This window comes from Mus musculus, chromosome 1 (genome assembly GCF_000001635.26).
Source record: "Mus musculus strain C57BL/6J chromosome 1, GRCm38.p6 C57BL/6J".
Taxonomy (NCBI): Eukaryota; Metazoa; Chordata; class Mammalia; order Rodentia; family Muridae; genus Mus; species Mus musculus.
The window spans coordinates 106,010,347-106,034,323 of record NC_000067.6 but is presented as its reverse complement, the minus strand read 5'-3'; the positions used below and the strand labels follow the sequence as shown (position 1 = coordinate 106,034,323).

At 43.5% G+C, this 23,977-nt stretch overlaps 1 protein-coding gene across 11 annotated transcripts in view; it reads right to left on the bottom strand.

The window, feature by feature from the left end:
- Nucleotides 1–246: 246 nt before the first annotated feature.
- Zcchc2 (zinc finger, CCHC domain containing 2) overlaps nucleotides 247–23,977 on the bottom strand; it is a 43,688-nt gene continuing 19,957 nt past the window's right edge. For 2 of the 11 annotated variants that reach the window (XM_006529512.4, XM_006529513.4), the window contains 10 exons: nucleotides 22,510–22,622; nucleotides 18,231–18,325; nucleotides 16,022–16,105; nucleotides 14,419–14,476; nucleotides 12,466–12,598; nucleotides 11,060–11,124; nucleotides 10,566–10,660; nucleotides 6,793–6,936; nucleotides 3,091–4,572; nucleotides 250–2,228 (listed from right to left, as the gene is read on the bottom strand). In XM_006529512.4, coding sequence (XP_006529575.1) covers nucleotides 2,161–2,228; nucleotides 3,091–4,572; nucleotides 6,793–6,936; nucleotides 10,566–10,660; nucleotides 11,060–11,124; nucleotides 12,466–12,598; nucleotides 14,419–14,476; nucleotides 16,022–16,105; nucleotides 18,231–18,325; nucleotides 22,510–22,622 — 2,337 coding nt within the window. In that variant the 3' untranslated portion in view covers nucleotides 250–2,160. Of the gene's footprint in view, nucleotides 4,573–6,792; nucleotides 6,937–10,565; nucleotides 10,661–11,059; nucleotides 11,125–12,465; nucleotides 12,599–14,418; nucleotides 14,477–16,021; nucleotides 16,106–18,230; nucleotides 18,326–22,509; nucleotides 22,623–23,977 lie in introns of all 11 variants that reach the window. The other 9 variants (XM_006529514.4, XM_006529517.4, XM_006529515.4 and 6 more) reach the window with 7 other exon arrangements.

Below are 23,977 nucleotides of genomic sequence, written 5' to 3'. Positions count from 1 at the left end.
AAACCAGAAGTCTAGTTTGTAGGGACAGGGACTGTGCCCTGTACATGATGGCCTTGGCATCCACTCTTTTCCCTTCCTTTGGAGGCTGCACGGACACGGATGACCTACACTAGGGAAAGGTTTAGAACATCTAGGTGGCAAATCATGGTGGGAGACACTGCCCACAGCAAGAGGGAAACAAACCTATTCTTTAAAAGGAAAACGACCATGAAAACCCACTTTTATAAAACTTGCAATAAGGCATAATTCTTAGGCTGTTTTTCATTTTTTTATTGCTGTTAATTCAAGGAAAAAGATTGCATAAAATCCAATCTGTTCTAGAAATATAAGTGGCCTTTCCAGTACATAACATTTCAAATATCAAAGTATATGGTAAACATACAAATAAGGAGAAGGTAACATACCTCCTATGTACAGTACAGTATTTGAAATCATAAAATAAGCTCCATAAAGTACACCTGGCGATGAGTCACACGCACCTGTGCAAGGCTTAGCAAAGCTCTCCCCTCAGCAACTCAGCTGCAGCTCAACAATTTAATAATGTGGTCCAAAAATACCCAGATCAAATAAAATATATTTCATCAAAATAATTTCCTTTACTTGAACTTTTTCTTCCTAAATTAAAGCTTTCGTCTACCCCATCTCACTCCCCCGTCTCTCCCAGTAGCTCCTACCCCTGAAAGGTTCAGAACGTACACTGGCGCGATAAATACAAACACTACCGTTGAAGTGTTCAACTAGCTTCTTCTTGCTTCAAGTTTTTTCTTTGTCTCACAATGTCAGGTTTCAGAACCCAGACCCAACATTCCAGTGCCTCTGCTGCACACCAACTCTACTCCCCACAACAAAAGTCAATCACTTCTACTCTGTACCAAGGAATGGGAAGCCCTGCTACCCCGAGAGCTTACAATGGATGGTGGTACTTGTTCCTTGCTGTTGAATGCAGCAGTCACTGAAGATACATCCAACCTCCCAGATAACCTCAGTGCACTTCAGGAAATCAAAAAATTACCTGGAAGCGATTTAGTATATAGATTGGCTTAAAACAAAACAAAACTTTAAAAAGCCAGCAGCATTAAACTTAGTGACACGACACTGACATGATTAACAAACACCATCTCAACACACTCCACGCAGTCTTTCACATTGTATCAAGCATAGTGGTAAAGGGTTATAAAAGTGACTTGGCTGAGGAGACTCGGCTTAGGAAGCAGGTACCTGACTTTTGAGAAAACCCACTAGCTTCTGTTCTGATGCAATAAACCACACACATTGTAACAGTGTGACACTGCAACAGCCAGGTAGGGAAGAGGACATCTTCACTCAGCAGTGTCTGGGTAGGTCAAGGTGGCAGACGACAGGAAGCCCTGGATGTTGACTGTCATCACAGATACAAGCACACAGAGAAGAACATTCACACCAGTGTGTCCCCTTTGAGTCTCTCAGAAGTGTGATGGAAGGAACTGCTGTTTTCGCTCAAGAACAGCCTGTTTGTCCACTCCCCATTTGGGGCTTCCCGAGTCTGATTTCCTCTCTCCCACTTGTTCTCATGTTATTTGGACAGGTGCTGCATATATGCATTTACGTGATGCTCTTATGACATATATACATACTTCTTGGAAATCTGACGTCTAAAATTTACAGTGAAACATGTTGCCTTGGTTCAGACAGGTTACTGAAGTGTGACAAGGACACTGCTGAGCACCCTTGCCGCAGGCCAGGGAGAGAGGGTAGCTGGAAGAGAAGTTGGGTTCAGGGTCAAAGTGAGGAAAGCCAGGAAGAAGAAAACCATAAGACTGTTAACCAGTGTTGTGGAAACAACTAAGGTCAGATACACAGTTTAAAGATTCAGTAAACATTGCACACAGCAAGTAGTCAGTGTAAAAAAGCACACATCAATGTTTTCCGTTCAAGAGTTTGTCTGAAATTGAAGTTACAAGTGTCATACATGTAAGCCGGCTGCTGGACCAGGAGACCAGAGGCTCAGGAGCATCACATTCTTTCATATTCTGGACACAGGTAAAAGAGAAATGAAAACTCCCAACTGCATAGAAAGTGAGGAAATGGACAGACAAAGAAACAAAATACCTTTCCTTTCCTCCCCTCCACACCCCATGACTCCCCACACTTGAGTGCATTAAGTAGGCAAGCTTTACTCGTTCAGTCTGCAGAATCCAACGTATCATTAGAAGGGGGGAGGGGAGGTGCGTATCTCAGTCTGTAAGTGCCTAAAACAGGAAAGACAGAACGGCTAAGTCACCGCTTATGACTACACGCATCACAAACCACTACACAAGACTGCAAATGAGCATGCTTTCAAAGGCCTTTCCTCAGCACTAACTCCAGTCCAAAACAGCAAGTAAGCTACTCTCAAAAGCAGAGGAGAGCTTGAGCTTTAAGTATAACCTAAAGCTAATTAACTGGGTTTCCCTTTGAGGATGCCTAATTAATATACTCCTGTTTCAAGACATTCCCCAGGTAAGATCTGGCACAATGACAAATACAAAAGAACTGAATCTGGTCCCTTACCCACACCTAGCTAGTAAAGTGCATGTTTTTCTTCTGCTGTTAGCACTCTTCAAATTTACTCCCAAACTGGTGTTCACAAAGCTTTGTTGCTGTAAAGATTCCATGGCCTCTTGGTTTTTTGCCTTATGTGTACAGAATCAAAGGGCAGCAGGGGCTCAGATAGGAGCCAGCTGTGTGCACAGACTCTAACCATGTATGCGGGGAACTGGCTCACATCCTAGTTTAACCCGTCTGCTTCCTCTATGTACGAGGACTGTATTCTTAAACTACAGCCCTGTATGCAAGGAACCAACATTACAGAATGTACTATGCATGCTGTGCCCTGAGCCTGGACAAGCACCTCTGCCGTTCACTCCTTAGTGACAAACTAAACTTCCTCAGACCTTCCTCCATGACCTCGGGGCCTGGGTCTATGCTGGCCATCTCTGGCTGCATTTTGCTACTGAAAATACAACCTCTGTAAACAAACACACATACGGATCTTTCTGCTAAGACAGTACCACATAATCAAGAAGAAACTGGGAATTCAAAAACAAGTCCTCTGGGAGTTAGTGGGATTACCTTGCTGATTGGCCTCCATGGATGACTGCTTACAGTCTTGTGCATAGTGTCCGCTTACACCACAATTGTAACATGAGACATTCCCATTCTTCTTGGGCCCAGAACCACTGGTGTTGGCAACTACATTAGGTGCTGGATATACAGGATACAATCTCCCAAATCCTGCCATCTGCTGCATGCCATAGCTGGCTTGGCTCCCCATGACTGGGTCATGCACCAGTCCATTTGCATATGGAGTCTGAGGCAGAAAAAAAGGAAGTTGGTTTCCATTGCTCTGATGTGCTTGGTTGAGGTAGCTGCCATTGCAAATGGATGGCAGAGTGAAGAATGATGGGAGTCGGTACATTGGTCCAGGCATTGGGTTGGGATAATAGTAACTATTTAGCTGGAGGTTTCCATTGGTCCCGCAGCTGCACCTTCGCCCACAAGAACCACAGGGACCCATCTGCTGTGGTGGCACTATGGTCCCGTTAGCATTCGTGTTCCCCACAGCACTGATGTACGACGTGCTGTCGCTCTGTGCAGTACTGTGTGTCAAGGCAGGGCTGGGGCTCGGGGCAGGGCCTGGGGTGTGGGTGGGAACAGCAGGGGGAACTGTGGACTGGGATGGACTGATGCCTGTGCTTGCTGGCTGGGCAGAAGTGGCTGCGTTGAGCGCACTGGAATTCTGGGTGGGGAGTGCACTGGCAGCCTGGGGTGAGCCTGGAAAGGGGAAGGAAGCTGGTGGCTGTGCAGCTGAGAGGCCCGCTGCCGGAAGAACTACCTTCACATTGCTCGGCTGAGGGACTGTCCCTGTGTTCCCCTCAATCTGAGGCACCATTTGATTTAGTCCTACCACTTGGGGTGCGGATTTTGTGATGGGATCCGTGGTAGCCACAGGAGACCCTGGGAAACTACCTGGGTTATGGACAGGAATAAAGGCAGTGTTTGGTGATCCGATGCTCAGACTTCCGGTTGGTTGTGGTGGGATACTAACTGGACAACTGTCAGAAGATCCCTGTGGTGGCTGTAACTTTAGACTCTGTAATGTCAGCTGCAAAGCAGGCGCACTGCTGTGTGGGAGGAAGGTTGATGGGAGAGGTAAAGGGGAAGCTAACAACTCAAGGTGTTTCTCTGACTCCCCAGAAGCTGCCGGGCCTAGGATTCCAACAGGGGCTGAATTTGAGGATTCCATCACTGCAGAAATAGCCACCGCATTAGGGACAAGCATCCCTAAGGTTTTGCCATCTGCAGATTTGGGCGACGGAATGACAACTTGCGACTTCTGGGCACCGTTGTGCGTGACACAGTGTAGAGTTGGCATGAAGGGAATATGCGGGTACTTGTGTGAGGTCAGTGCAGCTTCCAAAAGATTCCCGTCCTCGGTTCCCAGGGAGACAGTCTCAGCAGGCGGCTTGACTGCGATGGTCTGGGCGACAGAGCCATAACCTGAAAACCTGGCTGACGACGGATTCACAGAATCTTCAGAATTGCTGTCTGAATCTATAGAAAACGTACAAATTCGGGTCAACCCAGGCTGAATTCCTATTTTTCATGTTAGAACTAAAAGCTTGGTATATTCAAATTAATTCTCAAGTCGGGAATGCTCCCTCTATCACATTTCCTGACTGCTCAAGCTGACTTCCTCTGATCTCTGGCCTGTAGTATGCTTTATCTCTAAAACATGGAGGAATAAGCAAAACAGCAATAAAACAGGGTACTGGAGTATGAAGACGTATGCATGTACTACTAACGTTATTACTGGGATAAGCATTAACAATCCACTCTGTGCCATCACACCTGATTTTAAAATGTATCTTATAAATGATTCAGTCAAGGAGTTTGCTCAGGAGAACATTTAACTCAAATGTTTCAGGGGAGAAATGGAATTAGTTAGCATCTGTACAGTATATACTCAACAGGGAACACGTAAGTCTATGAGATTAGTCCTACAATGGACATGCTGTTGGAACACAAGAGGCAGAGTAAGGGAGAAAGCACCGTCACGTCACCACCTCACGGCAGACACTAAGCTGCTCTGCACCACGCCACGGTACACACACAAGCCCCTCCAGCTTCCCCAGGGAGAGGGAACCAAGGGCCTATCTGATGCTGCACTGCAGTCTCCACAGCTCAGAGTTAGATGTTGTGCCTACTGTAAGAATCTTTCTGCTCACAAATGAAGCTGGATTACTTGAGGGATGTAAGAGTGTTTGCATTCACTAAGGCAAGACTGGTTATGCACAGCTGGCAAGAATAAACATTCTTGAAGTAAGAGTATTAAAAGTTAATTAACCTTCCTAAAGAAAGGCTAAATAGAGCCCAATGACACAGAAATCTAGTGTTATTAACTGAACTGTCTCAATGTATTAGAGGGAGCTTAAGTGAATGAGTGAATGCTCAGAGCACCTGTGACCCTGAGAGAGAAATCACTATTCTACTTATACTCAACCTTGTAAGAGGGGGAGGATTCCTAAATTCACAACCTCCTCGGGGCACTGAATCTGTACCATCCATCTATGCAGAGTTAAGAACAAAAATGAAGTCCAAAAAGGAAAAAGAATGTTTCAGATGGCCTGTTAAATTTCCATATGAATTAAAACTTTAAGTCTTACGTCATAATAGACAGTCCCATGGTTTTGAAGCCCTATTATGATCAAAGATAGTCTTGTACTTGACTTTGGAAAGCAGTCTCACAGCATCATTACAATAAACAACAACAAAGCCACACATTCCTAAAAGCGTTTGTATACACTCAAACTTGGAAAACGTTCAAAGCTCTGGATCCCAGAGATCCTGTCTGTCTTTAGGAAAGCCTACATGAATAAAGGACATTGCCATCTATCTACTCAGAGTCACCGCAGACATGACAAGCAGGTGAGAGCCACTCAAGAGTCAGAACTGAGGTCCGTGAGAGTGTCTGTACTCACTCAGGCACACCCCATGGAACCAAGACAAACTGCACTACAACATACACTGAAGCCTTCTTGTTCAGTTTTATGATTCTCTCAATGTCCCAGAGCTCTGAGTTATTTTCACTTCTTTCTTGAGAAGACTCTGTACAAAACTGCAGTGTGGCCTCAGAGTGGTATCACTGACCCTTGCAGGTGTTACATGATGGGACTGTGAAACAATCACAAGGCAAAAACTGACTTCAGCGGTTTCCAAAGACAGTAGCAGTGTCCTGAGACATGCCAAAGTGACACAGAAGCTGAGGTCCCAGTGAGCTGAAAACTGCAGTGAGAAACCACATTTGGCCAAAATACCATGCTGTAAGAATTTTAGCATAGAAACTTCGATCAACACAGTATGGTGCTGACCACTACATGGTGTGAGCCATCAGTGGGCTTTTCAAGGGGCTCTTATAGTCAGACCAGAGTGTCGAGGAAAGAGGAAATTAACTAAAGGCCTGGAGAAATCAGAGGAATGTTTAAGAAGAAATACAAAATCTTGCAAGAAAGGAGATCCTTATGACCTTTTACCCTACCCCTCTCAGTAAAGCAGTAATCTCTCAATGACGCCAGTTTTGAAAACCAGTAACATACAAGTCACTAACAAGAACATTAAGTCTTTAGCAAGAATGGACTTCTTCCCCAAATCATCACCCACGTGAGCTGAGCAGCTACTGGGCTCACCCTGCCGGGCTCTTTCTGATTAGGTTTGTGCTCATGAGAAGACAGCTTCGTCCCCCCACCTCTTTCTACCCCCTCTCCTTTAGCAAACCTCTGTCCTTCTCTTCTTCACTTTCCAAACTCTCTCTTCCATCATGCCGTGGACTAGACGGAGAGCTGTAACTCTCTGAAGATGTTTCTCCACATGTGTCATGTCCAGATCCAATGTCCAAATTCATATCTAGAAATAACAACTCTAAAGTTATGTTAAATAGTTATGTTAATTTTCAAATGGAATCATTAGAAATCAGTTGTAGCTATAAGTGATTTATTTTTCTACAACATTTAAAATTCTTTGTTTTATATTGAAATTTATTAAGTAGCTGATAAATACATATTTAAAGCAGAGGCATAGAATATCAAGATAATTTTACTAAATCAGAGTTATTTTCTTACAGAGTCAGGCCAGTATCACCACTTTGAACTACCTTGTAGGTCTACAGAATTTGTCTCCTTAGAGCTTGCTATAGACACCATCCAAGAGTGGGTGGTCTATCATAATACTTATTCTGTTAAAACCACTAGCCATGCCACAGTACTTAATACGACATGTTTCTCATCAAGCAGATAAGGTAGCCCTTTAATTTCTACCCAGATGTCACTCCTATCCAAAGACAAGGTAGGAATGGCTGCAGTACACACAAGGACCAATTAGCTATATCCACTGTAAGCACACTAGGTCAGAATATTCATGTGTCTAGTATGGGTCACTCATACACCAGGCCAGACATAGCCTAGTCCCATCTTCTTCATTTCTGTAAGCCAATTGCTAGCATGGCTTTTGTTACACAGCCAGCATCCAACACATGTTTACTGTACAGATTCATATATGCAACTCTAGGGGATTCCTAACACGTATGGACAAGCCAATCATTTCCATGGCAAAATGGTAGAACAATAAAAAGTAATGACTATTAGGCAAAATATGTACTGAGAAGACATATAGTGGAATAGCAATTTAGTTGACTTAACTAGTGCTTTATGTCAGGAATAAACTTCCAACTGTGTAAAGATGTTTACTGATGACCTAGCCTACTACAGCCACTGAAATGTGAAATGAGCAATGAAAGACACAGGCCTTAAGAATGTAGATATTGCTGGCTCATTTTATTTAACAGCAAGTTGCCAAGAAAAAAACTGCACAAAAACTCATAAAGCTATAAGAAAAGTAGCAGTGGGCTTATATGGAAGGGTAAAAATTTTCCAAAAAAAAAAAAAAAAAAAAAAAAAAAAAGCAAGCAATCTAAGTATACAAAAACACAAGAGGGTCTCATTTCCTTTTAAAGTTTTTAGTGTGGCCATCAGCAACAGAAAAGTGGTAAGAAACGCTAGCATACTAAAGTGAACATTAAGTTCTTTTTAAAGTTTATTTATTATTTTTTGGGGTGTGTCTGTGTGTGAATGTGCACATATGTGTATGTGTGTGAACATACGCAGAGACCAAAAGAGGGTGTCATGTGCCTTCTCTCCCTAAACCCAGGCTAGAAGCCTAACAGAGTGCTCAGCAAGCCCTGGGCCTCCACCTCCAGGGTTAAAGGCTCCTTTAAGATCATAGCCAGCTCATTTTGTGGGCACTGCTATAAGAACTCAAGTCCTCATGATAGTGCAACCTTAAGTGCCCTTAACCACTAAGCCATCTCTCCAGACCCCAAAGCAATAAGCTCTTAATGGGCTCTGTGTAGCAATGCCCTCATCTCTTTAAAATGGAATTATAAAGTGATTTTTTTTTTCTTTAATAAAAAGACGTGATTTTACTGAGTAGTCTAGTCTGGCCTTGTGCTGAATTGGTAATCTTCCTGCTCCAAGTTCCAAAGCCCTGGGACTTCAGGGCTGTGCCACCATCCCTAGCACTGAGAGCAGTTTTTAAAGAAAAACTGTAGCCTACAGAGCTGACTAATCGCACAGACAGCTTCCTGAAGGTAGCAATCGCAGAGGAGCACTGTGGCATTTTTACTTTGTTCCCTTTTGTATTTCTTAGTTATACAGGTATGCTACTGGTCAAAGAAGAAGTTAAGATTTAAAATAAGATTTTAAAAATTACAAGTTGCTCAACAGTTAAGGAAACTGACTGGTCTTCCAGAGGACTTGAGTTCAAATCCCAGCATTCCCAGAGCAGTTCACAACTGTCTTTAACGCCAAGATCTGACACTTTCACACAGACACACGTTTATGCGAAACATCAATGTACATAAAAGATAAGTAAATAAATTAAAAAAGGAGCATTTTTTAAAAGTAAATGATATAATATTAAGAAAGAAAATAATTATTTCTAGTTTACTGAATGCTTTGCACTTTAATATTTCAGAGAAAAATAAATGAATTTTTTTCCTTAGCTTGGGGTTGGCATACAATAGAATGACATAAGACATCAATGAGACAAGATGTCTAAAGTACACGTTACTCATACTCCTGCCCAATAAATGTAAATATGAGTCAATTAGATCTAGATCTACATCTACATATATATGTATATCTACATGTGTATATCTAGATATCAATAGAAACACTAAAACGAACAAACAAACAAAAAAATAAAAGAGGCAAAACCAACCCAACATAGGATAAGGTTTGCCTTACTTGAAAAGCCTAATTGTTATCATTAACGCTAAAAATTAAAGAGATAAAGGGAAAAAGGAAGTGGAGTTTGGATTTTACAAAGCTTGCAATAGCCCCAAAATGTGTATGTTTGTCTCCTTTAGTACAACAAGGAACAAGAACTAAATTACTGAGCATCTCTCCACTCAGTGGCTAAGTGCTGTTCGCAGGCTGTTCTGTGCAATTTACAACTGGGTGAGATGGGCATTATTCCTGGCTTATGCACGGCAACATTACAACTCCAAAGAGGCCAGACATCTAAGAAACAAGGGGCACTGAACCAGAGCCATGCGTGGCTCTGACCAAAGCCTGTGTGCTGCTTTTTGGGCAACTAAGGCTGAAGAAGATGAGAACCGCTGGGAGCTCCCTGAAGGAACAGGAATTCCAGAACTGTGTGAGATCTGAGGCTGTGAGCCTCAGAGAGTGTAGACAAGGGAGGGGCTCAGTTAACTATGCTCTTTGAAGACAAATGTGGAAGCAAATGTGATGAGATAGGGACCAGAAGCACAAGGCCTGGCAGGAGTGGCTTCTAGTCAGTCAACAGCAGACAGCGTTTGCTGTCAGTGCTGTCACCATGTGGAACATAAGACATGAAAGTGCTACAACATGGCTCTGGACCACATCCTTATACAGGTAAGATGGGTTGTCCAGGCCCTCTTCCCCAGAACTTCAGAGCAGTCTGGAGGAGAATGGCCTCCACAGGCTTATTTGTTTGAATGTTTAGTCCCCAGTTAGTGGAACCATTTGGGAAGGATTAAGAGGTAGAGGAGGTGTGTCATGTGGGTAGGGGTGGGGGAAGAACTCTGAAGTTTGAAAAAGCCCACACCATTCCAAGTTAGCCCTCTCTGCTGTGTGCTTGTGGTCAAGATGTACACTCTCAGAACTGCTCTAGCACCTGGACCTGCCAGACTGCCCTTACTATGGTCACACATTCACCCGCTGAAACTGTACACCCCAAATTAAATAATTTCTTTTATAAAAGCTGCCTTTGTCATAGTGTTTTATCATAGCAATAGAAAAAAGAAGTCATTCCCAGTTTAGCTAATACAATAAACTGGCATGATCTGTAATTCAGAACAAAATCATTTTTCTTTCTATAGTGTCTATGAACATCTCTGACTGGAAACTGCTGTACATGGCAGGGAGGGGACACAACAGCTCAGTGTCCGCTAAGCTGACGTTTGTTACACCAACTGACCTAAGGAGTGCTGGAGCCACGACCCTTCTTACCTTTCACAGTACTGCCATGAACATGCTGTGGAGCAGAGAGTCTAATTCCATTTATTCTGCTGTTCAATCTGTCCTCAGTTTTCTTTACTTTCTCCCTAAACCAAGCAGACAGACAGGTAGAGAGAGATTATCAACACTTTTGTAAGGTCCTCTATCAAAAACATTAAAGAGAGTAGAACTTAAACCCTTCAGATATTTGTATAATGAAAATCAATTGCAAGGAAGAAAAGCCAAGTGTCACCACTCAGTGTGCTTCTGAGCTCTACCCCCATAACAGCTTGACTTCTGTCACCTGCATGTGACACTTTCAATTACAACATTAATCCCAAAACTAAGAAAGAAGTAAAATCACTGGAATATATGTGTGTGTGTGTGTGTGTGTGTATGTGTATATGTATATATATGTAAACATACACTAGATATACACACAGCTTCAAATACTGCATGTGTATCTTTCCTAATTTTTACTATTGCAAACATTAAATTGAACCTACTTTTCTACTTGTGGCTTCCCTTTCTTCTTATTTCCTGAAGATAAGCTCCGTTTTTCAGCAGAGTGCTATTGGAGATAAAAACAGACAGACCTCAGCTACAGCACACATTGCTACAGGTACCCTTAGCAAACACTAAAACAGCATCTTTTCCATTAAAGACTAACACATTTTCATTTCCAGCCCACTTCTGAAGTTCCCTACAGAAGCACTAAAGTGTACATATTCTATAACAAGCAGTTAACATTAATCATGAGAAAACTGTTCTTTTACATTGGATCTCAATTTTCTGTTTTTATGACTCTAGTAAGGTCTCTTCATTTGCACTTATACTTCCCAGAGTCAACCAGTCCAAAACACAGTAAGGATAATTCCACAAGTAAACATGTCCTATGTCATAAACTTCTGGGCAGCATGGCAAAACCTGACTTTGTCCCACCTTCCTGGCAGACATCAGGCCATATTCACTCCTTGCCTGAGAGCAGCCGAGCACATGAACACAACCATATACATTGGGATACTATACTGTTACTGCTGTCTTATTACATCAGTTACTGTGGTTAACTTCATACTGGGCCCAACTCACAAAGTGTATCATAGCTCTGCATGTACGTATCGGAAAAACGTAGACAGGAGCTGACATCACTTAGGTTTTCAGGTACTCTGCTAAGTTCCGGGAATGTTATCTCTGTGGGCAATGGAGACTACTGTCTAAAACAGACTGTGGCTGAGTGACTGCATGTGCTACAGGCCTTCGCTGAAGGTCGGGTGAATAAAACTGACCTGTTTGTCAAACTTAAGGGAGGGTCTAGACATTGGAATAGCGGGAAAGAAAGTCAGGTGGCTTTAGAAAGGAGACCTTGACAACTTACAACGTCTCAAAACAACCACGAATCCATAAAGACACACTTGGATCTGTGTCCTGGTCAGATCTATCTTCTAGACAGAACACACTTGCGGCATGAGTCTTCTGCCCCAGTATGGTAGCACATTATACCATATGCACCACAGCCTTCTCCTCTCAGCACAGTAGTTCACTTATTACAGGCTAGAATGCAGAGACACCTGACTAAACACTACAAGAAAACGTCAGTTTTAAAAACCCTATCATATCAAGATAGTGAGACCCTCCCTCCCACCCCCCAAAAAGAAGGAACAACTTAATGAACCCTACAACTAGAATAAAGAGTGTAGGTGTCTTACTGCAGTATTCCTACAAACAACCAAAGATACACCTTTTCAGACCTCAGAAGATTTCAGTCCTGTTTAAGAATAAAGCTTCCTGCTGGAACGCTTCCTCACTTCTTACCAGAAATCACCCGACACAGCACTTATAGCATTCATTTCTTAGGAAGTACACAGAGCAGAATGCTTTTACCACATGACACCAAAATCAACCTGCCACATACTTGGTCAGCTGAGGACACACAGTGTTCTGAGTGTTGGATGGCCGCACAGCCTTGGTTCCTCCAATCCACAATTCCATTTTGTTCTGCATACTGCATGGTAAGGCCATCCAATGGAGAACAGCTTGTAGCAACACTGCTCATAAAAGAGAAACATATGACAGTGTCAAGTCTGTCCCCGTAACTTAACCTATTTTACCATCTCAAGAAGGCTCTTAGTCTCTGGGGTTTTTTTGTTTGTTCGTTTTGTTTTTCTTTTGAGTATCTAGAGTTAGGTGTATGGGAAAAAGTATACGCTAAGAAATAAGTAAATGGACAGTATCATTAATGCCTGTCCTTAGAGAGTGGCAGCACGTGTACATTTGCCATTAGTGTCCTGTGACTGGGTGTCCCTGCTTCACCTGCAGTCCAATCAACAGAGGGGCTGCAGAGCCTGGATCAGCAGGGGCTGCCGAGCGAGGAACTGTACAATTAGGTTTATGAAGGATCAACCTAATGTGACTGGAAACCCCCCACGGCCTAAATAATGCAGAGGATGAAGTTATTGGGTTTACACTTTGGGAAGACAGAGAGTTCTGCCAAGTCACTGAAAGAACCAAATGTAAAGTCTTCAACTATGAAGCCAGTGTAAGAATTCAACAGATGGGAAACTGAGGGAAAGAGCTGATAACAAGCTTGGTCTGAAGAAGCTACACTGAAGGACAAAAGGATGGAACATAAAAACCTAAGAGACAAGTGGGATGGATGTGTGAGCAGCCCACACACAAGGACCTCGGGGACTCTTACAAGACGGCTTCAGAGAACAGAAACTGACTATCTGAAGACATAAGCTGAGAACTTTCTAAAGTCAAAATATAGAAAGTTACAGAGTTTAGAAGCACAAGTAATGCAAACAGCTACAAAGTCCATCACGGACAACAGAGAAAAGCTCAAAGGCTCTAGGAGGAAAGGCTACCGAAAGAACAGCTCTAAGAGTGGATCAGAGAAGGGAGGGCTTCAGTCCCAGGAGAGAGGAGGAACCAGGGCTGCCACAAGCAAAGGAGTCCCAAGCTCATCTACAAAGAAAGAAAGAAAGCAGCTGCCCATAGGAGGGTCCTGACTAAAAGAGCAGAACGCTTGTGGCATTTAGATGAGGGGCAGTACTAGTAAGCTAGAAATCACATCAACAATTTGATCTGCCAGAGACATCAGGTGTCAGAGATAGGCCAACGGGGTGGCACACAGCAGATGAAAACTACACAGCCAGAAGACTGTCAGTTACAGCTTCAAAGAGGCAGCAGAAAAGAAATGCCAACCAAGACTCACTCAGCTAAGCACAGCTCAGTGGTAGATGGCTTTGATTTGTGAGCACAATAATACACAGTACAATACACAGTAATACAAAGTGTATACACACACACACACACACACACACACACACACACACACACACAAACACACACACACCCTAACTGCATTCATTTAAAAGGGAAACCATCATAGGTGGATGCTGAGGGACAAGACAGCAGAAAGAGATCTAAATGAATGCTGGAAAACAGTGCCACAATTTAAAACTATGAAGACAATGAAAATGCAGGATGACTGTAACCCAGGCAAAAGCAATACAGTGACCTGAGTCCCTTAGAGTACTCAAGGAATCGTGCAAGCACAAACTGTCTATGAATTTATGTTACCCGTTAAGAGGTGAAAGACACACTGCAATTTTGGGGGCAGCTACAAGAATAAAATTCAGTATGTAACTCTGAAGGCTGCCACAAAAGAACTTCCCCAAAGGGCAGGAAGGAAGGGGACAAAAGGGAAACAGCACGCACGGCAACTGAAAAGAAAGCAAAACAAAAAACCCACCCGAGAGGAAAATGGCAGACTCCCAGACAGCACACAGGTGAGAAGTTGACTAAACACTGACTGAGTGTAAGGTGTACAAAGGCATTTACACTTTAGAAGTTAGATACCTACTTCAGAGCGGGACTTTTCCCAGCATGTTTCTTGTGGATGATGGTGTGCTGTAACACATCTAGGGTGGGAGAAAGAAGAGTGAATTAATTCAGGACACTATGTGCTACAGCAAAGCACTGAAAGGATGCTCGTGCTGACTGACGCAGCTGGAGGGCTCCTGCCCAGCTCTGACCTAGCTCCCAGCACACAGGGCACTTCCACTTGTTTCTGTGAGACAAGGTCTACTATATGGTCCAGGCTGACCTCAAATCCAACTCCTGGCTTCATCCTCCGGGGTGCCAGGATTACTGTGTGCATTACCATACCAAGCTTACAGAAGATACCATAACAAATCTTCAATTGCCTAATACACTATTGAATTACCTCAAATGTGCACACCAATCTTACTCAAAATTATGCAATTTTAACGTGAGCGTGTTACTTCAAACTGAATTTACTTCAGGTAAAACTATTTCTATTAAAATTTTCAATATTTTTAAAAGTCCACAAGATCACTCTCAAGTTACTCTAAAAAAGAAATGATGTATGAGATCTGACTACAGGTCACCCTTTACTCCCCTGCTCCCCTCCACAGAAGTTAACTATTACCTAACTTGCTGAAACACTATAGCGAAAGCTCCATTTTAACCACCTGTGCATGTGAGTACATTCATAAACTCACAGAGGGCTATGGCGGGCTTTATTCTAACTGCTGCCCAGCAGATATACTTAGTATGTCTACTGAGACTACTTAGTTGAAACATTCAGGTGACTCCCTGGTATTTGTCACTACAAACCCTGGTGCAGCCAGCACATGGTCTAATTTCATAGATGCTGAATCAGCAGGTAGTAGCCATGATCTCCAGCTTCACTGCATCATGCCATGTGGTCTGTGCAAACACACGCGCCAATTAACATCTCATCCATAACGTCTGAGCTCCTACTGTCATATCCTGGACATCAGATGTGAAAACGGCTTACTGGTCTGATGAATGTGCGTGCAGTGGTGTCTTGGCCCTGTCCTTCACTTTCTCAATTACCTGGGAGGCTGTGTGCCTATTGGCTTGAGGGTTTCATCATATATTTCCTATGCTCCATTTTACTCACATGTTGGAATAAATTCTCCACTGATTCACATCATCCCATGATGATATCACTGACTGATCTACTGCAGAAAAATCCTCCTACTTCGAGCAATTTGTCATCTTCTTGTCAACACCCTGCTAGTATATCATCTGTAGACTGTCTTCTAAGTATCCAGGCTCTTCGGTCATATACTAAGTTCTTGCTTAGATTAATCAAATGTATGGTCATGATCCATCTTATTGAACAAAACCTTCTCTCCTCAGGTTTACAAATAAAACTTTAAACTTTACATTTTACAAATGGTTGCTAATCCCTTGAAAGTTTTGCACATGATATATAGTGGGAGTTGATTAATATACACTTCATATAAAAAGCCAATTGTGCCAACACCATGGAGTGAGCAACCTCTTCTCTGCCCACTCTTCTGTATGGTAGTGCCATCTCTGACATCCCAATACCCGTGTGTACCTGGGCTCTCTTTCCTTTGTTCTGACCTGTGCCAGTGTGTGCAGACTTAGTCTAGTGACTCTACAATTACCTTCTTCTTGACTTGAAGCTTCTGAGCTGTCTTCTTTTAAGTGTTCTAATATCTTAGAAGTCTTCAGAGAGGACTGTAAGTTATCTGCAGGAAATAATTCAATACTACTAACTCTGGGAAAATTATAATAGTGAGATAAAGAAAATCAGAATAATGATTATCCCTGTGCCCCAAGGAGAGGGAAGAGTTAATAGTGAAAGACCCTTTCTCCAAGGAAGGACCTTCAAGAACGCACAGGACTATCTGAGTGGCACCTGACACCTGCGAGGCCCAGCATGGTCACTAAGCAAAGGATGAAATGGGGAGTGCCTCTACTCTCTACTGTTACTTCTGAAAAGCCTGTAACAGCACCGTGGCGACGCTGAGCTGCTCTAAACCCCACACTACTGTTTTGTTACAGCAGAGATTATGATCAGCGCCAACCCACTGCACATTCGGACAGTAGTGGGTTCTAGACAAGAAGTCTGAAGCTACCTTAGAGTGTAGCACTGTTTGCTCAAGAATTACTTATCTGTCAGCATATCGGACAGTGCTCTCTGCCCCAGGGAAACACAAGATGGAGTCATTTTTTTAAAAGTGTGCAAATGAACCCTGACAACACTGTGCTATTCTTTAGCAGAAACAATTCACACACATCAACTGCTGACAAGTTTCCCCTCAAGCCAAGATGTGGACATTCAGCAATATTTTATGTGTCCACTCTTCAGACAAAACTTGCTAGGCTCCTTAGCACTGCCTGTGAATTTAAAACCTGGCTAAGACCTCAAGAGACTCTGCCTTATGTCTATGTATGTGTCCCATGTGGGTCGCTTTCCTGCACAGGTTGATAATCTGGGGTATTAGCTTAACTTTGTTTCAACACCTTTTTGAAATGAGCCAGGTGTTACTGGTAGACTATTAAAACTTTTGACTTGGGAAGAAGTCTCCAGAGCTTTAGAAGAACTATGACTTCAGTAAGTCCTGCCACTACCCAGACATAAACTCAGCCATGGAGCTGTGCACCGTACTCCAGCCAGCTAGTCCTCAGAGTTGTGCTTGTGATCCTGCCCACTAACTACGTTCCAACATCTAAGGCATGCACATGGGCACATGTGTCTGCCACTCTAGCAGTTACACTTTCAAAGCACCTCAATAGTCCATTTTCGTTTTCACCTCTTTTTCTCTGACCTCAAACTGAGGAGGCATGTATTTTCTTTTTCCTTTAGGTATAGAAAAATGACAACTGAAATCAGAAGGAAAGATTTAAAGAAAAAAAATGTTCCTCAAAATATTGGCTTAAAGTGAGTAGAAATCACCTATGCAACATATCAGCGTTATTGGCCAAATAAAAGCCAGGCTGAAGAGAGAGGTGCAATGCTGAACACGAGACAGGAGGGATGAACACTGAAACCAGGAAAGCAAACAGTACACAGAAACAAGACTCAGACAATGTCCTGAGGACATCACATTCAGTCTGGTATTGACCAGTGTGATCTGAAGGGGCAGTGACAGCAATGGACACAGAGACACAACAGTGAGCTACAGGGCTCCAGGAAGAGCTGAACTTTCAAGTAGCTACAGACTAAGGGGCCCAAGGGAAGCTCAGGACTTTAATATAAACACCCAGGTTGCTTACCAAACTTTTCAAGTTTTCATCAGAAGATTAACAATGACGTTTATCCACAGAACAGTCCTGGGATAAGGTAGAGTCTACGTAAACAGCAGACTTTTGTAGTCCTTGAATAAAACAAAGCCTATCTGAAAAAATCGACAGAAAGGATGGGCGGGACAAGGAGAGTATCCTTGCCTGGCGTAGGCTGGTCTTTAGATATGCTGCCGTGCAGACAATGAGATGCACATGGATAAGGAATGGGGAAGTCAGCACTAGAGGGTCCTATAGGAGGAGGGGACAATGCACATCCTGCCCCAGCATGGCCAACCTCTCAGATCTCTACATCTGCTCTGCCAAGGAACTGGAGGGCACACTTTCTCCTGGGAACCAGTCTACCTGGTTCTATTATCTTTTCTGTATCATTATCTTTTAAGGTGCAGTGTAAAAAAGACACATATTTCTTAATTGCATGTCTCTATTCCTTAACTTTTAATTAAAATGTTTTACATTTGAACACCAGGATGACACATGAAAAACAAACCCCATAAAAAACAAAACACAAACCAAAACAAACAAAAACACTTGCAAGATCTCCACAGAGCAACAGAGGGCACTTACTGAAATTGTGTTGAGACTCCGATGAGATCGACCGAAAAAAGCTGCGGACTTTGTGACTCTGAAGGAAAGCCTGGGGTGAGGTTGAAAACAGCTGCCTGTGTAAGAAAGAAAGTCACATCACTTGCCAGTGTCCATATCTGCAGTCGCAGTTCAGATTAAAAACCAACGTAAGTGAGTATGCATTAAAGCAGAGGAGAGTGGGGGTAAATGCAGGGTACAAGCCAAACCTTTTCCCAAAGAAAGCATTATTTTCTAATATATTTCTGCAGGAGTGGGAAAACTTTAACAAAACCCATCTGCAAGAATCTTCTAAAAAGTTTTTTTTTTTTTTATGGGGAAGATTCAACTTGACAAACAAACAAACAAAAGTGTTCAGCAGTTTGCTTAGATGGTTCAAAAGCCGCCTTTGCTCAGAGAAGGCCTGTAGGCTTCCTCTTCCTCACACTGTTTATCATATGGCTGTCCTATCACGGGACCTCCTTACACTAGGAGAGGCTGAGGAGTTTGAAATGATGAAGATTCTGGAAAATGGTGAGCATAGTGGTGGCTCCTATCACACCGTAAGGCATGTTAAGTAGGCATCACACCATGGCCTAACTTAGGATCCTACAGGGAGGGCTGGGCATGGAACTTCCTACCTTTACACAGTTGGGAAAGAACTTTACCACCAAGCTGTGTCCCGGCCTCCAGTTTACGTATGTTTCCTAATTCTTATTTTGAGATAGGGTCTCAATAACAGTCCAGAATTGCCCTGAACTCCTGTAGCCCAAGCTAACCTGGGTGACTGTAGTGTGTCCTGCTAGAACCAGTTTTACTTAGATTCTCTTTTCAAAGCCCAACTCCTAGAATTAAACAAACAAAAACCCTATTCTAAGTACTTCTTTGGAAACAGGTCTCATTTGTCCAACTTGTCTTGATCCTGAACTCGAGTCACCTTCCCGTCTCAGGGCCCCAGTGCTATAGGTCACACCATCATGTCCAGCTTTTATAAACAGTTTTGAAATAAGAAATGGTATAACATTCCAAATGTCCTTTTCCTACATGGCTACTGAGCTATCGCTGACAGTTAACCAACAATCTGGAAATTACCTTCCAATCTTAAAAGAGATAGATGAGACACAAAACAAAGACTGAACTGAGGTAGCATCTGAAATTTTATTTTAACCTTCACAGCTAAACAACACAAAAAACAAATTGTTAATGTTAATTCACATTTCTTTCAAAGAGCTAAGAAACTCACATATATCTAAGCAGATATATGAATAAAACTACATGATCTCATACATAAGCTGCTAAGCTCTACAGGATGAAAGAAAGGAAGCAACCCTAAGCCACGAGGCAACCACCCACCTAGCCAATCAGCCAGTTCTCAAACCTGGGCCTCCAAGCTTGCCCGGCTGCAGAAGGCCCTGCCTGGAGCAGGCAGTGCTCTGAATATGACATTCTTACTATTTCAGGCAGTATACCAATTTCCAATACTCTCTCCTCAGCAATTAACCACATATCTGGAAGTGTTTTAGGTACGAAAATGGTCTATTTGTCCACACTAGAGAAACACTAGGCTACAAAGCAGATGGGACAGACCGTGGAGTCCTCACAATGGCTTAAAGATGGGTACGTTGGTGCTACCTATGCTCTCAGTACTTGTAAAGTAGAAGCATAAGGAATGGCTACAAGTCTGAGGCCACTCTGGTCTTCATGACAAGCTCCAGGCCAGCCAGGACTATGCTATATGACTGTTTCACAACACAAAGCAGAGGATTAAAAGTTTAATTTGGGAGGTAAATGAACTGCAGATCTGTAATTACAGGCAAAGAAAATACTAAAACATCAACAAAAATTATCTGGGCAAGAGCGATCTATTCTTTCTCTCTGAATTTCCACATAGCCTTCACTGAACTGGCATTATCATGGGAACCACACACTAGGCAAATAGAGAGTCACTGCACATCAAGCATTATGGATTACTGAGTTTCGCTTAGGAAGCTGCACCCCTCTTCACTGTGAAGCACAACAGAAGAGCTTCTGTCCACTACTAGTTAGTATAGATGGTCTGTCTGGGTTCCAAGCACACACTGATGCCAATGTGGACAGGAACAGTGTGTACTGACCTTCAGTCCATGTAAGGTCACATTCTGTTGCCATTCACACACCAGAGGCTGCCATCTGGGTGCTGCATGCTCACTCCCAGGAGGCCTAGGCTCATGCTGCCAGATATGCCCTAGCCCCACTGCTCAGCTGGACACAGTTCTCAGAGTACTGGATCAGTCCCAGAGACACTCTGTGAATCACCAGCACGTCCTGGAGCTTGCTGCACTCAGAATCCCCTGCCCACCCCAGTACTGGAGAATAAGGACCCCAAGAAATGTACAAGCTCTCAGGAATTCAATTATTCTACAACTTTATCCACCTGCTCTTACCCAGAATGCTCTCTGGTCCACGCCTATTCCTTTCTCCTCCTACACTCTTCCACTGTGTCCTCCGAGACGCCACAGATTAGTGGCTATAGGTTGCATCTCCTTATTCTCACTGAACTCAAGGCTCTGCCTTCCTTCAGACCTGCTCTGGTGGAAGGTGCTTGTCACCAAGCACTCATGTGCCTTCAAGCCCTTGCCTTGTCCTTTAGCCGCCCCCTCTCCCATTTTACCTAGTCTATACCCATCATGTCACCTACCAACTTTTAGATCCACCTTCTCATTCCGGTTTGAAACCAGTGTGTGTCCCTCCCTCCCATGCCTCATCATGCATCACTGCATGATGTGGGTGTCTGCAAGGGCAGCTCTTCTGGGCTCCATCACATTCCAGTCCTTTGCTCCCACCGTTACATTATGGATCTAGTGATACAATGGTAATGCATCCACTCCAGACTTCTGCCCAGCTTTACTGTGGAGCATCCTTGCCTTCCCCATCCTGGGCTACACTGATCTTAGGAACAATCTAGAAGCCTGAGGAGTTCTGCTTAGGTTCTAAGGGCAAACCAGGAGTCTCACATATGCCCCAAGCCACACGGTCATACTTTCACTTAGCTCTACTTAGTGACTAAGTTTCTAGTAAAACATCAATTGCTTTCTTAACAGCTTGGAGGGGAAAAGCTGGGATGTCCAGCATGATAAGCAACTGCTCCACCCCAGGATATACGTCTTAGCAGATTGCCATGGCACCCACTCCCAGCACTGTCTGCTCTACACCATCAGATTCACTCACCCCACCCTTCCCGATTCAGCTTAGATGCTCACTTTTCCAGAACTGAACAACTTTCCCCAGACCCCTTCCTTGCCTCTCCATTCAGGACAAATGCAACCACTTGCCTTCTTTACACTTGGACTGGAATTGCCGAAAGGATTTCTTTCAGATGAACACAACAGGGGAACTGATGTCATTATGAACGAACTGACCTGAACTTTAGGTCAACCCATTCCATGCAGCAACTCAGCTCCCTTCGCTCAGCTAGTCCTTTAGCCTTTGCACGTGCTGGATTGTGCTTTGTTTTAAAGACATGCCTTACTATGTAGACCACACTGGCCTTGAACTCAGTTCCATGGTTTTATCCAGTGCTGGGATTAAAAGTGTTGGCCTCCACACCCAGCCTACAGAATTGTGAGCTCTTCCTCTCCAGCACTGGCTGCTTCACCTTGAATCCCTCCTGCCTTATGCAAGCCATCATGAGGGACGATACAGTCACCTTTCCAGTTCCCGTCACAAAACAGGTTACCTTGTTTATACACACACTCTCGCATTTGAGAGGAAGGGGAATGCTGTATCGCCCATTACCTGTACCACCCCTGACCCTTGCACACACAGGAGTGAATACAAACACAGGACACCATATTTAACTACCTAAGCAATACATACATTCCCAAGGGTGCAACAACTTCACAAGAGTTAAGCCCTGACCTTAAGCAGTACCGGGCTCCAAGAAAGCAGATGGAAGTAAACGTGTGCTGGGAAAGGTCTGTCTGTCTGTCTGTCTGTCTGTCTGTCTGTCTCCCCATTTCCCTGGGCTACTTAGTCTCTCCCAAGTCTAGCTACTGGACAGGATGTCCTTAATAAAATTTCATAGAACACAAAAAAGAAACAAGCCCCCCCCCCCCAGGTTTAACTCATGATCCTTCCCGGTTAAAAGGAACCAAGCTATGTTGGTAGATAAGCAGGAATACAGTGACAGACAGGGCTGCTGTCTTCTCCTGTGATCTGAGAGCCCAGTACCAGGGTCCATCTCACAAACTCCCTCAATAGTCTGTGTTAGCACCCGAGGCCAGGGGCTGAGGCTATTTGTTACCTTAGGATGGGCTCCAGGTCAGGGTGGCGCCGCTCTTCCCTCCTTAGAGAACCCTGATTCAGGGCTTTTAAGATGGTCTTGTCAAAACTCTCAGAAGAGAATTCCTTTGGAAGCTGCAAGAGAAAAGACATAATACCCAGCACTAAGATTTTACCTGCGGAACAACTATCAACAAACGTAAACGCCTTCTCTTCATTAACCATCTCAAAGCCTTCTGTCCAAGGCACCAGGCTGAAGCTATACAGGTCTGTGTGTAGGAAGCACATCTCTCAGGACTAGCCGAAGTATATGGGAAACCCAAGTATCCAGCATGCCTGCAGTGTCCAGCATACACATCTCACACGCAAGCTCTCCTCCCTGTCTGAAGGGCATTTATACAAAGCTTCAAGGTAAACCTGGCATTCTGCACAGTACAGCTGGCGCTGTAAGCCTGGGACACTCTTCTGAAAAGTGTTCTCTCTGCCTCTATTATCAGTTTCGTGCTTCCTTTCTGCTTCTCTCACCTTAATCTCAGGCAGTGGTGAACAATTAAATGTTATCTGCCAAATAAAGAACCAAGATATGAAAGCTGGGTCAACTCCTTGCAGTTTTATTTATACCATAAACACCCCTCAGAGCTGGTGAGATGGTTCGCTCACGGCTAAAGACTTCCTCAAGCCCAGGCAGAATTGGGCACAGAGAAGGGACTCTTCAAGCATGCCTCTGACCTCGACGTGTAGACATACACTGCCCACATAAAAACAAAACAAACCACTCTTCAGAGCTTTTCTCAACATGACGGATGTATCCTTTAAGCAATCTATAAGAAACTATCATCTGACCAAGAAAAAAAAAACGTAAACAAAACTCTTACTGCATTATTTAACTTGTTTAATTTAAAAATATTCCAAAAAAAAAAAAATCCTAAAACTAACTCTTTTAAAAATTCAGCTTTGACATTTAGGATTAGCTTCTGTATGACTGTCACTTTCACTTAAATCCAGAATAAAGGGGAGAGTAGAATCACACAACCTATTCTTTATAAAGCAGTCTGTATGACGTGATCTGTGCACTCCTCATGTCTAGCACAGTGACACAGCGCGGGATGCTTGGTCAGTATGCTCGAGTCCATCTGGGGAGATCATACAGTCAGTGGATCCTCACCCTCACTATGGAATCGTGTCCTCGGAACACCACCCCGGAGAGACAAATTCTGAACTGATTCATTTTCCAAATGGACACTACTTAGCATTTTAATAGATTTTTGACACTGGGGATTTTTACTAGTTTTGAACATGATTTTGTTTAGTACGTATAGCGCATGCACATATATATGTATGAACCTGTGTATACAAGTGCGTGGGCAAGCGTGTGGAGGACAGAAGATGACACTGAGTGTTTTCCACCTCATCTTCTGAGACAGGGTCTCCCCTCCCTGAAGTGGCTAGAGCTGGCCAGTGATTTCAGGGGATCCTCCTGTCCCTCAACA